This window comes from Manacus vitellinus, unplaced genomic scaffold (assembly GCF_001715985.3).
Source record: "Manacus vitellinus isolate BGI_N305 unplaced genomic scaffold, ASM171598v3 scaffold_2_pilon, whole genome shotgun sequence".
Taxonomy (NCBI): domain Eukaryota; kingdom Metazoa; phylum Chordata; class Aves; order Passeriformes; family Pipridae; genus Manacus; species Manacus vitellinus.
The window spans coordinates 49,691,442-49,706,183 of record NW_021940208.1 but is presented as its reverse complement, the minus strand read 5'-3'; the positions used below and the strand labels follow the sequence as shown (position 1 = coordinate 49,706,183).

Genomic DNA, 14,742 nt, shown 5'->3' with positions numbered 1-14,742 from the left:
CCAAGTTAAGTGTTACTACTAATTAAAATTACAACTTTGAAAGGACGGGTAATATTTGAAATGTTTGTGTGGTGTATTATCCCTTGATGTCCAAAGCCAATCCTTGCTGAGAAATATGAAAAGCATTCTTTTATTAAGGGATTCCAACCCAATAGAATCATTCAAAAACTTACACTTTTATAGCTGCTATCATGACTCATTTCTTTGATTTGTTATGAAATTATCTAAATTTCAGCTTTTTAATCAATGTCAGAGGCCTTTCTTACAGTTTGGCAGCCAAAAGCCTGGCTTACACTTTTGGCAGACTCTTGCTATTTGTGTCATAGCAGACAGTCTATACTGAACAGCATGGATGTGCAGATTTCCCCTCATACACCTATCAAAATAGAGCAAAGTTCTTTGAATCCTAAGGTATTTGCATTCTCTATATGCATTTGTATGGTAACTATGTACTTTTCTATGTTCTATTGAAAATGCTCACATTTGGCTACTGAAGATAGACACCCTGAAACATGATTTAGATGGCAAGTCTGAAATGTATCAGAAGATGCAAAAGCACTATGTATTTCTCCTAGCACAGTAGTTAAAGTTCTGACAAATTGTAGCAAAACCATATCCCTCCAGTCAATCATATATTCTGTGCAGGAATTCAGTCATGATTGTAAGATGCGTCTCTCAGGACTAGTACACTAGCAAGCTAAATTTGCCTGAAATTCAAATACGTGACACATAAGATTTTTTTTCCATCTGAGTTTAACAGCCACACTGAGGAGCACCCATGCCCCCATGTTTCGTCTGAAACTCAGCTCAAGAGTCTAACAGGCAGAATGCAGATGTATGCACCAGGCAGTGAAATGTAAAAATGTAAATGTAAAGATTCTGTAAGCTAGCTTTGCAGCTGACTTTTGAATTTTTTTTATTAAGCTAACCTGAGCTATTCTCTCCTGCTATTTCATGGAGATTTTCTTTTCCTAATGCCTTCTACAAGCTTCCAGTCATATAGTACCACTTTTAACAAAAAAAAAATCCAAACAAAATCTTCCATCTGTAGTTATGCTAAAGTTTATTGTTATAAACAAGGTCACCAATAATAGGTACAACTGCTGTCTCTCTTTTAAAGGTGGTGGTAAAAACAAGTAATTGCCTTTAAGAAATCAATTATCTGAAAAAAAGGCTCTTCTAACTAAGACATAAATATACTAAGAAGCATCTCAGAGTCTGAATTAAGAAGACGGGGAAGATTCATAAGTCTCATTAAGAGAAACATCACAGAAATAAGCACCAGACAGCCATAAAAGACAAACTGTTAATTGTCTCTCTCAGTGTAGGCCTTTGTATGCACTTACTGCTATTCTTGTTTTATAACTGCTCTAGTTAATGGATAAATCAATTATGTAATTGTTGGTACAGGGAAGGATCCTTACAAGTTTCATCTGCCTGGATTTATTTGCTGAAGTGACCCTAAACTCACTTGAATAAGCTGGCAGCCTCATCATCAAAAAAATTCAAGACAACAAATCAGAATGCTGCTGTTTGGGATGCAAATATATATTTAGGTTGCTATTTCTCTACTTAAGTTTTGATTGTTTTCATTTTTGAGGTATACTGACAGCGTCAAGAATCAGACTGGGGATGTTAATCATCGCCAAAATGATGCCAAGTTCACTGCTGCTTCCTTCTCTGAATGTCAATGACAAATACTTAAAATCACACTGACTAACATGTGCAACAGAAATAGGCAAAAGATGCCAGTTGGGTTCACAGAGCATAGTCCACATAGTCCACATAGTCCATCTCATCCTTTAAGCACCATAACTTGGGTGGAAAACAAGCAGTAAAACAGAAGTCGTGCAGCTAAGTACCTCCAACAACCATCTCTGAATTGCTGCTTTCCTTGAGGATGTTTCTCACTAGACTGCAAGTGGATTAAATCCTAGAAGCACAGTGTAAAAAGAAAAACAAAAATCCAGCACTCCTGGATTTCAGGATAATGAAATGACTACTTGATAATGCTGTACCTCCTGCAACATGCCAAGTTTTAACTGTGCCTGTAAATATTTCAAAGTTTGGGATATGGTTTTAGTTCCCTAATAACACGTGAGGATTTCTTGATACAGATATTCGCACCTGTGTTAAATTGTGGCATTGTCGGCCCAATAACAAGTTGAATTCAGAAGGGCTCAGTTCTGTTTTCAGACAGCATTTTTTGTAATCTAAGGTTTTATACAGCTAGCTGCTGAACTAATGACTCACAACCACCCCTTTAAAAATAGAAGAAAAAACCAAAGACAAAACTAGCAGTAAGTACAGGTTAATTTTGTACAACCTGCTGACCCACAAGGCCATGCAATTGAGTAGCTGTTGTCCCATTTGTCCTTAGCCAAGCACAAAGCCTGAGCACGATGGTCTCCCCCTACACACGATTTCCAGAAGTTAAACTCCAAAATGAGAGCTGGGTGCTAATCTCTCAGCAGAGGCTGGAGACCAAAACCAGACACATTTCATCTGTGCTGTTTCTGAGGAGACAGCATCAAGCATCCCCACACAGCCCAGATACATGCTCTGAAAGGGGAGGGAGGAGGAGAAAGGAAGCCCTTGCAGCCACTGTGAGCTGGAGATCCCTCAACTCCTCTCCCAGACCACTCACAGACAGCATCGCAGACATTTACAGGACTAGGAAAGTCACCCCTGGTCCTGAGGCATGCTGGAGATTTCAAAATACTCCAGTAAAAAATTTTAGTTTTAACAAGAAGCAAGTTCAAGCGCAAATTGAGACTCTGACACAGGTTTTATAGAAAATATTAATACAGCATGGTTTTAAAACCTAAATAGCCCCTTAAAAGACTTGGATTGAAAAATAAAAGCTGCTAAAACATTCTGTTTGAAAGCAAGAGTAAAAAAGGAGAATAAGGTATTCTGCCAAACCGAGATCTTGTAGCCTTCTCTTCCTTTCATCTACTCCTTATTACCTTACTTGTTGTTCTATTAGACATATCATAGTCACACAGATGTAGCACTAATCACAGCATAGGAGTTGCCAGCTGCCTGGGAGGATTAAGCTACTCTGACTTTATCCCAACAGGCACCAAACAGTGACTTAGGAGAGACAGTCATTTAGCTGACCCCTTTGTAAAGAAACAGGTGCCATCTGAGCATGCTCGGAAATCCTTTCTGGTGCAGTCATCTCCCCCTCAGCAGTTGACAATTTAAGGTGAAAAAAAATTAGCAACATCTATCATTTTGCACACTGAGGTTAGGCAAAAAGAGCTGAGGCTTCTCATTAGTGTTGCTTGCTGAAAATTATTATGGCTTAGCATGTTACCCCAGTAAAAAAAAAGTCTATATTAAATAAATAAAATAAAAAAATAAGGATGATTGGGGGGCATCAATTGTACTTTATGTTTCAGATTTGATTTTAGTCTAAGATCTACACTTGAAGATACTTCTGCCACAAAGTTTGGGCACAGGCAAAGAATAATCAAAATTCTTCCCTTGAAAACATTTCAAATTTTGAAGTAAACCTGAGGGGTAAACCTTTGACAGCTTTTGAAAACTTGAGACTGGTACATGTTTCCACAGGACAGCATACAAGAGAGAAAAGTGTGAATTAAGTCAGGACAGAGAGAATTGGGACACATGGCAGGAAGCAAATACACCAATGATGCCACAAATTTCTTCTGGATCCACATAGAAAGATGGTATTAGCCATGCCCTACTGCATGTCCTGTGCCCATCCCAGAGCTGTAAGATCTGAAAGGGATCACGGGGAAGCTGCCCTAGCTCAGCCTCTCATGCCTTCTGAGCCTTGGGGCACAAGAAACCTGTCTCACCACAGTGGGTACAGAAGGGAATCTGTACCGTCACCCCTGTTGGGAGGGAAGGGTTAAAAGTGGAAGGATGGTGAGGAGGCTGGTAGATTTGCTCAAGTGACCATGCAGCTGGAAATGCTGAGGTCTGAAAAATATCAGTGTGGGTAACGTCATATATTATGCCTACTGCTGTTTATCCTCAGTCAGTTTTGTGAAGTAGAATCTCTGTGTAGAGATAACAGAGGTGTTTACAGAAACTTGGAGGCACTCGCACAGACATGCTTGAGCTCCTTGTTTTGGGAGAGAGATCAAAGTTCAGAGATCATAAAAAACATAAGGGAGATCACAGCATGGTGGTAAATTACATGTGTATGGACCCTTGATAAATGGGTGCAAACAGCAGACCTGCAGCCCACCAGGATGGACTGAACCTGATGGTGCTGCGTTCCCTCTTACGCGTCCAGGTGTTGCTGTGGGATCCTCCAGTTAGAGAGGTAATGAAATAAATTTACTCTTTGTGTTTCACTCATGGTTTTGTGGCTGTTCCAACTGCCTGTCTGTGTCAATTCACACCCCCCCACGGCAGATCCCAAACATGTTATGGCACATGTTTGACTTTGGCTGAGTACCATGGCTCCACAACAACATGCCAGTCCCACTGCCCTGCTCTCCACTCCCCATGCTTCGCTCAGAGAATATGTCTCCTTCCTCCTCTGCTGTCGCCACCCCACACTCCTCCTCTCGCTCTCCACCACTTCCATTTCATGCTGGAGCAAAGTGTGGCTGTGCAAGCTGCACCTGGCAACAGGTGCCAGGAGGACTGCAAATCTTCATGCCACCAGAAATGAAGATTCCACCTCATTCAAATGAGTCTGTGTGTCATGGTGAATTTTGCATCTATTAGCAAGAATTGCAGCTTCAAATCATATCTTAAGACTTCTACTCATGGTTTCTTATATCTTGGTCACTCACACTACAGACCCCTGTAATGTCAGTGACATTGCATGCATGAACAGCTCTCCTAAAGGCATGCAAGAAATTCAAGGAATGAAGTCTAAACTTTCTCATCCTCCTGTGATTCTCATTTCATAGGCTCAGAAACATCACAAGCCTCCTTTACGCTCTTAAATATTAACACAGCTATTCTCTTGATGTGAGATTCCTCATTATCATATGAATAAATGATTAATTGTCACCATACCAAGCAAGTGCAACTTTTATAACTCTATGAATCAGCACTGTGCCAAACCCTTCAAGAACAATAAGTGTTCAAGCATGTATTGCACTTTATTACTTCCTTGATCGTTTAAAAGGACTCTCTGGCAAACAACCATTTACACAGTCTTGAAAGTTTACTGTCAATGTACTGAGCAGTTCTGTACTTCAAAATGCAGACATACCTTCTTTCCCAGCTATTTAATGGTAGCTCTTTGGCAGAAGACTTCACAACTTGTCCAGATAATGCTACTATTTGTGATGGGACATCTTGTGTATTACCAGAAGATAATTTTAACCAAACTTTGAGCGTAGTTTTAAGTACTGTTCTAACAATTATGCTGGCTTTGGTGATGTTCTCCATGGGCTGCAATGTGGTACTTAAGAATTTCTTGCACCACATAAAAAGACCCTGGGGTATTTTTGTCGGTTTCCTTTGCCAGTTTGGAATTATGCCTCTCACAGCCTTCTTGCTATCTTTGGCCTTTAACGTCCTTCCTATTCAAGCTGTCGTGGTGCTGATCATGGGATGCTGTCCAGGAGGCACAGCCTCCAATGTCATTTGCTATTGGGTGGATGGAGACATGGACCTAAGGTAAGAGCAGCCATTCTCTAAGTACTTCATGTGGCTCCTTACATTGTAAAGTCTTGAAAAGGACTGTCTCACCTGTCTGAATTTTTTCTTAACCTCCTGGCACATGCATTGTAGAGGTTCTTCTTGTAAAGATGCTTAGTTACTGTAATAGCAGTAAATAAAAGCAGAATAACAAATATCCTTGGGAATATTTGTTCATTGGGAATTCATGCAGAACATATCACAACAGAATTGTGTACATTAGAAAATGTCTTTATTGTAAAACTTCAGATCCTGTAGCAAATATCCTTTATGAAGACAGCTAAGACTAAAGATTATGAAAACTTTGCCCAAGTTAGAACCATTCTTTTTCTTCCAAGTAAAAAAAAATAATAATAACATAGAATTTAGGATAAGAATCCTCTGTGCAAAATAGTGGCTATGCAATTGTTCTTATAAAAAGAGCACCTGTGGAAAAATATTATCCCTCCTTTTGTGTTCTACACAATAAAAAGACAGGCATTGATTTTCTCTTTGGGAAGTAATACAAATGAATACCACTTGTGATAATTCTATCTGCTCCTTGAACTTTATGCGAAGTCTTCAAACTGAGGGAATATTTTACAGGCTAGAAGCCACTGCACAAGGCAATCCTGCATACTGGGGGCAATGAAAAAACTCCTTTGTGGCAAAGTGTGATGATCTGAATGAAAGGGTGCTCTGAACTTGGAAGCAGACATGTAAGGCACCTAATCTGGCCTAGGACACCAAACACACAGGAAAATTAGCCCTACTCTTGATGAAAATTCCATGGGGGGTTCATTAAGAGCCTTTAAAAATGAGCCATCTTTTTATTTTTATATCCCGATTACTTTTCTCTAAAATAAACATAATCATTTCTCTCTTTCCCACAGAGTAAAATAAATTGGAACATTCATCCCATTTATCATATGCCAGTCTGAACTAGAAATGGAAAAAATAATAGAAGTAAGAAAGATGTGGAGCTAGAGCAAATAGGCTAAGAATGTTAATGTTTGTAGCTTTAATACGACATTTTTCCATCCTTTGAAAATAGTGAGCTTTTCTGTCACATACAGGTGTTAATGTAATACCAGCTTTCAAATTATGTATGAGGTCAGCTCTGCTAATCATCAACTTCCTCACTGTAGAGGAAAGACCTATGATATTAAGAATCTGTAAGACACTTAATTTCAATTAATATAGGTCTAATAAACCACAGATGGAAAGATAGCCAGTACAAGTCTGAAATTCTGTTCCAGTCTCTCCTCAGACAAATACACTGAGCTAAACTATGCTTTCTCAGCTCAGTATTGTTCAGAGCTGCACCACTAAAATCTGTGGTAAAAATCCAAATTGATAATGCTATAAATATGAGTAGGGTTTCTATCCCATAATGCTAGTAGAAGGTGAAGTAAATTGGAAATGCCTTTAAAAGGTTATTCTTCAGGTAAAGACCTTTATCTTAAGAAGTCAAAGCCTTTTGGTCAGTACCTTTGTGACAAAGTTTCAGGGACCAGAGGGTATAAGAGGTAAGCAGATTGTCAACCTAAGCATCTTCTGTTCTCTGTAGAATAGCACTAGAAGTAGTGTGGCTGGTTTCTGGAATGACTACAGTATTACAGAAAGCCTGCCCATCATATCAGACAAGGTTTTGTTTTTAACTGGTAATATTTTATGTTTACACATTAAAATCCATGACTATTGTCTACATCCTGCTTCAAAACACTGTGCAAATAGACCAGAAGTTAGAGCAGGAATTAGTTTTATAATTGGTATTACAATCACAGTGAGGTGAAGTATGATGTTTCATACCTTTCTTAGTAACTCACAAGCAGTTGATATCCTCTAATGCTTCCCATAGAAACATCTTTTGATATTTCACAAGAACAACTGCTTCTGTGAGCACAGGGACTGGGGTTAGAGGATATCCAGACTTTGGAAAAAGATGTACATTCAGGGATAGTATAAAGATGCAGAAAATAGAGAGGTAGGAAAAATAAGATTTTTTATCCATTTGGGACTTCATCAGACCTGAATTGTAGACCATGACTCTTTTTCTCTGTAAGAAATTTTTGTAAGAACTCTCTTGCCAGAGGCTTCTGCAAAATCCTTTTCAATTACTCTAAAGAAGAGAGTGACAGGAACCAAAATTAATATAAATATTCCTGTGGTTTCTGTATTAATTGTTCTATATTTCCCTGGATCTGCTCAGTTGTGGGTCAGGGTCAATAGTCCCTTTTCTGAGGACAAGCAGCACAAAAGAGAAATCAGAAGTGAGACTCAGAAGGAAGCTTCCAAAGGCTCTTAACTAGAACCCTCTCTCAGTATTTTTATGCCAGAAAAGTGATTTGAAGGCATAATTTTTATCCATTCTATTCAGATTGTGACAGTTTCCTCCTTACTTTGGATGTCTTACCTTTTCCTCTTTCTTCATTCTGTAGCAGAATGCATATTTTTGTACAAGGTGTTTCAGAAAATAGAAATATCTTTGCATAAAGGAAGAAACAATACTTTGCTAAGCTTCACTGAGCAGTTCTCAGCACCTATTCTTTGGCCTACAGCAAAACAAGCCATAAAAGGGAATTTTATTGCATCAAACATCCTAGACAATGAAATATTTTTTTATGCTCTTGAATTCAGAGTGAAATTTGAACACTCTAGAACTGTTGGTGTAATGGAAAGCTCCATTTGACGTTCATCTCTCCCCTGTGCAGCTTGCCGTCCTCTCAGAAACCAGTCAGACAGGTAGCATGCAGACAGACTTGCCAACAGACCTTCCCACTGACCACCTATCTGACTGACCCATTTGTACCAAAATTATGGTTCTGTGGCTGCAGAACACCTTGATATTTCATACTCCTTTCTTTTCAGCAGAAGTCATTCCTTTCATTTGTCTTCTTTCTAATCTGATATACAGGATAAATTGACTGCAGCCAGCAGCAATCCTTACCCAATCATTCGTAAGGTGTGAGATGGTAATAAGAAAATGAGAAAGACTATGGGCTAGCATGAGATGAACTGTCACTGTAACCAATTTCTTTGCAGCATCAGCATGACAACTTGCTCCACACTGCTTGCAATGGGAATGATGCCACTTTGCCTCTTTATTTACACCAAGATGTGGACTGATTCTGATGCAATTGTACTCCCCTATAGCAACATTGGTGAGTCCAGTGGACCAGCTGCCCTTCTGACTGTCCATCCTCCCTCCAGTGACAACTACCTTTACACCATCATCCTGCAGACTTAGAAGATATCACATCAAATTTTTTAAAATATTTGTCTTCCTACTTTCTAATAACCTTCATGGGACTTAGGTACCAGAAATCACTTCCCATCATCCAAAAGACTTGAAATCATTATAAATATTGTACAGATATTTATCACAAGATTGTACATGTTTTTCTTTCCAAATGACTTTGAGACCTGCGTGATATTGGAATAAGAATATAGAATAATTCGCATAGGACTAGTTGCTTCTTCTGGATGAGAGTGTTTGTAACAGCTTTAAGACACAATCCTGCGAAGCGCTAAATGCTGAGGCCATAATCTGGCAAAATACTTAAGCACACATGGATAATTAAGCAAGTGATTAAAACTACTGAGTCTCTTTGAAAAGCTGCAATCTACACTGCCAGGAGTGGCTTCATTTGACTTCCTGTCAAAAATCTCATCCGGCTACAAAGAGAAAATAGTTAAGGTATTTAGAAATACATGCTCCAGTGATTTGCAAAGCTGTGGCCCTAGTGCTTATCGAGTGCAGTTCCATGTTGTGCTAATCTTAAAAGCCAGAAGAATCACTTTCATATTCTTCAATTTCATTTCCCATTGTTCCTGGGGAAAAAATATCACATACTTTGCTTGTGCTTTCAAAATAAATACTGGAGGGGCAAGGTCAAAACAAAAGAAGCTCTAAACCGGTTGTTGATATGGTGCAGTAGAGAAACACCTGCAGACGAAATGAACAGTTAAAATAGCTACTCACATCACAGGATAGTGATGATTAGCACACTCAAATTTCTGTTTGCCTTTCTGATGCAGGTGAATAAGCATGTAGCTCGGCAGAATGGCAATTACTTTAACAGGCTGCCAAAGATAACAGACTCTATAGAAAAGCAAATGGGCAGGTGCAGGTAGAGTGTGCATGCGTGGTCTGGGGTGTGCATATCAGAAACATCCTCTGAAAGCTTGCTTGCTGCATACCCCCAGCCACACCACATGGTGTCTGTCCTGTCATGAGCTTCTGCACCAAACAAGGGCTTAATTTCTCTTTTCTTTTTTACAGGAACTTCTCTGCTAGCTCTCGTAATTCCAGTTTCCATTGGAATATTTGTTAACCACAAATGGCCTAGTAAAGCAAAAATTATACTTAAGGTAAGAGATATATATAACGCTGAAGCATAAGCAATTATGGGCAAATTATGGAATCAGTGGCACCACTGAAGCAGTACTTTGCTATTCATAGTATTAGTATCTGACTTCATAAGAACCAGGAAGTTTTCAGCAGAAAACAAATGAGACATTGTGGAAATATATTGCTTTCCCCCTGCACAAACATGCATGAGTTACATAGATTATTAGAAACCATCATTATCTAAAGAGCCTACTTTTGTCTTTTGCTAGTTAGTAATTGAGTTCAGTATATAATGTAAAGTGAAATTGAAAAGAAAATAATTCAGGTCAACTGGAAGAAGTTTTTCTCTGCAAAACAATAAAAAAATAAAACCATTCTGGATCAAAAAACCTTTATTCTTTTAAACCAGTGTGTTGATTTTTTTGTGGTTCAATTTTGAGTGGGAAGTTAATTTTTATTAAAAAAATAAATTGAGAATATTCCAACTCTTAAAAAAACCCCAAATTTATTCACAAAATACAGCTATCTTTGCAAGATGGTTTCAGTTGCATCAAAAATATAAGGGTTTTGTCAAAAGCTGTTCTCATCAAAATAAAATAATAATAATAATAATAATTTAGTTGTATTTAAGGTAATAGTGAATTAATCATTCTGAACGTTTGGTTGCCAAATGTACTGGGCCCCTTGACCTCTTTTGACCCTTCTTAGTTAACAGATATATTATCTAAATTTTCTTAAAGAAAACTACTCTGTCCATTTGTTATTCTACCTATCTTTTGTTATCATTTCTTTCCTATCAGCTCAGGCAGCACAAAACAAAAATAACACCTTTTTTAGTCAATTCTTTTTCTTAAACTACTAGCTTATGTTGTTGTATTTTTAAATGCACTTTTTATGAACTTGGATACTATTGAGAGCTAATTACAAAACAGTACTATTTCTGTTTAATCAGCTAAGGGAAAAACGTGGACTTGCACTCACATGAAAAGAAACTCTACTTGATCTCTCGGCAAAGCACCATTTCATCCTCTTTCTTACTGAGTGAGTGAGCAACCCATAGAATGGTCCATTGACAATTTACTTTATGTAGGATGATGGAGCACCAAGGGAAGATTGAACCATAGCTGTCAGATTAAGACTCATATAGTGAGAAATGGAGATAAGAGCACAAAGACAATGTGCCAGGTGAAATAGAGGAGCTTGTCATGGACAGATCATGTTTCTTCTTCCTAGGTGCATGTGGTTAATAGCTCAGCCAAACAAAAGCACTTGTTCACTCAGTGTTCTTAAAAAGGCTTCAGCCAAAGACTGATGAAGCCAGTAAAATGGAAATACATGTTTTAGCTGAGAAATAGATTCTCCTAAGCTTAGCCTGAGAAGTCTGGCACTGGGATCCCTGGTAAGATATGCCATAACAGCGGACATTTCACTTGGGTACTGAGAAGAGAATGAGTTATGACTTTTTTTTGGCAGGCAGCAGTAAAGATATTGGTACACTCAACCACGGGAAATAAGATCAACTTCAGTGATTAGGTCTATGTAGAAGTGTTATACAACCTCACAACCAGTTTTCAAGCATGAATTTTCAACCACGTTAAAGATTTACTCCTGTGCTTGGCAAATAATTTCCTATCACTAACTAACAATCTAGCGTCTAGTTAGCACACACTGTAATAAGCCCCAGAGTGTGATTGCCCAAGGGTGGGGAGGAAAATACATTATTCCACCTATTTGGTTATCGGTTTCCCAACAACTCTGGGGAAATTTTTTTGATAAGTGCACTATTCCTCGTTTACATCACACCTGTGAAATTGTTTTTAATATCAGTTCTAAGTACAATAGCCACAGCTTCAAAACACTAGCTTTACAGGTATCTGCTATAGATAAGTATACTAGCTGTGCCTTGATCTATATCTGTAGTCACACCTTGAAGTACATCTCAAGTCTCTTGTTTGGGAAAAATGGCAGCTACCTAATCTCTCTTCCTGCTGTGAATTGCATTGCTGTAAACATTGGATTTCGTGTTTAGTAAGATGTTTCAGTGACTCAGGGACACTCACAGGCATGTTTGACACCATGTTTGTTGACATGCCATTAAATTTCACTGGGCTCTCCTGTTCATGCAGTCCTTCCTCTTTCCCTTCACAGGTCGGTTCCATTGTGGGAGCAATACTCATTGTGCTCATTGCTGTGGTTGGGGGAATACTCTACAAAGGCTCCTGGGTTATCACACCCAAATTGTGGATCATTGGCACCATATTTCCAGCAGCTGGCTATTCTTTAGGATTTCTGTTGGCTCGCTTAGCTGGTCTGTCTTGGCACAGGTATGGAATTCTCCGTGACGAAGACCTGTGGGCTTTTTTCAGCTGTGTAAAAAGTTTTTATGTAATGATTGATCAGTGCTAGGAATGTTCCCTAAACATTAGTTATGTTACAGTTACTCATTCTCCAACCCTGTTTCTGGAATAGTATGCAAAGATAAACTTTTCTTGTTCGTGTTTATTACAGATTCTGATTTTAAGATTTCCTCCAGTCCTTCATATGTCTTTCCCTTGTGTGACCCTTGTGTTACACTGTAAACAAGCAAAACAGAACTGATTTGTAAGTGGGTTGGGACTGCAGTAAAATTTCTCATGAAGACACAGCAATCTACAATTTAGAACATCATTGCAAGAAAGGGAGACAGTGACTGCCCTGTATGGCTTGAAGGGGGATCACAGTCCTTTACAGCTGCTGAAATATGTGACGTGGTAGTAACAGCTGTATGACTTGTGGACTGTTTTGTTGACTGTGTGAGCTGAAAGATACAATTTTCTTAGTTATCCATTACTGCATGTTTCTTGCTTATCCAGATTACTAAAAAGCATAAGGACCCACAGGCTGCTGTTTCACAGTTGTCTCTGTATTATTTTCTTTAGATGTCGTACAGTGTCTCTGGAAACAGGCATGCAAAATACTCAGCTATGTTCAACTATAGTACAGCTCTCATTCAGTCCTGATCAACTTGAACTGATGTTTACTTTCCCACTCATCTACAGCATTTTCCAGCTGTTGTTTGCGCTGCTAATTTTAGGAGGTATAGTTACTTTCTATTATAGCACTATAATTATCATTATTTTGATTATCAGTTTAATTTTGTATGCATATGCAGAAAACAAGAGGGGATAAAAAATAATCAAATGCAAAATACTTCAATAAATTATGACCCAAATGATTACAGGGCCCTGTACGTAATCAGGAAGATACCAGGCTCAGTTCAAGTTTAGAAAGGCCCTTCTTTTAGCACAAGGAAGGGGGTATCCACCACCTACAGCTGGGCATATGAGAACACTGAACATGGGATTGCTATTACACGTGGCTGAGGAAGGCCAAATGCATCTTCTTCCACTGATCCAGGCTGTCTGTGCATACAACTGCCCAGCAGGGCCATCCCCACAACCATGCACAAACCTCCCTCCCATCAGCTGTTGAGAGAACAGGCATCAGCTTCATCAATAATGTGAGAAAATATCTTCCAATAGAGGCAAAGTCCCTTTTTCCTCCCACATACACATTTCATTGCTGCTCCTACACCTAACCTAAGAAGGGTTGGGACCTTGTTCCTGTTACTTACACATAAAAACAGCTGTGACTATCAAGTTCCCACTCCCAAACTAGCCGTCCTCTCTGTCAGGAAATGGGGTAGGGACACATGAAGCACTTTGTCCCAGCTCTGCCAAGCAGGACTCACATAGAGGTAAGAGTCAATTCCTCAGGCCCAGCCAAGAGCCCAAAGGCTTTCCAAGGGAGACTGGCAGTACTTTTAAAAGTCACCGCACACTACAGGAACAGAAAGCAGTCAAACACCAAGTGCAGAATTTAAACTGTTAAAATCTCTAAATATAGTTTTCCAGTGATGAGTGACACGAAATAATTAAACATAACTTTAAAGAAACTATCTGTATGGGTTGGAATGTTTCAGCAGTATGAGGAAAGAAAATGTTGCATGGCTATATGTTACTACAGTACCTTTTTCAGGTAATTTTTGTAAATTCTATATTTAATACAAAATATATATTGATTCCCAGGGTACCGCCTTTACAGAAGATTCCATGTCAAAACAAAGACAGATGTCGAGAAAACTGAGCAAAAAGAGGATTCAACATCAAATGCTAAAATAAATGGAGGATTTGTATCAAATGAGACCAAATAGACACTTACCTCTGCTCCCACTAGTTGGAAAGATAAAATACGTGGTTTACTTAAAACTTTTTTTTCACATGCTGTTGGTTTATGGAAATATTTAACAAAAGAGGTTCTGCTGATATTTTACAGTAAGATTTTAAAATTAACTTAAGAAAGATTTCTACTTTGATTTCGAGCATGGTTCCTGCCACAATTGTAGAATCTGGTTTTGAAGCTAATTCTTCAAAAATATGTAATGTTTTATTCTGGCTTATTTAAAGAAAGGCAGAATAAAGGTGGGCTATTGCTGAAAAACAAGCAAATGTATGTAACACCAAATCCAGCCCATGGTCCTGCAAATCCATCTGCTAGTTTCAGCCCTCACACTAAAGAAAGAGAAATCCCGTGAAAGTGCCTGAGTAGCAGCAGGAGTTGATGTGGAAGATCTGATAAGGCCGAATATGAATCAACCATGAAATTGGAACAAGCCAATAGTGAAATAAAAGTTTCATTCAGGTCAGTGTGGGCAGGCTAAAGTCATTGCACCTTATTAATTGCTTGAACATTAATTTATTCTAAAGCTATAATTTTAATAAGGACGAGGT

At 38.7% G+C, this 14,742-nt stretch overlaps 1 protein-coding gene across 1 annotated transcript; it reads left to right on the top strand.

The window, feature by feature from the left end:
• The first annotated feature begins 5,197 nt into the window (after window positions 1–5,197).
• Window positions 5,198–14,351, top strand: SLC10A2 (solute carrier family 10 member 2). The gene is made up of 6 exons (XM_018071036.3): window positions 5,198–5,619; window positions 8,665–8,783; window positions 9,905–9,993; window positions 12,122–12,297; window positions 12,892–13,049; window positions 14,041–14,351. Exons 1-6 carry the CDS (start codon window positions 5,198–5,200, stop codon window positions 14,163–14,165), a joined length of 1,089 nt encoding a protein of 362 aa, XP_017926525.2. The 3' UTR covers window positions 14,166–14,351.
• Window positions 14,352–14,742: the final 391 nt, after the last annotated feature.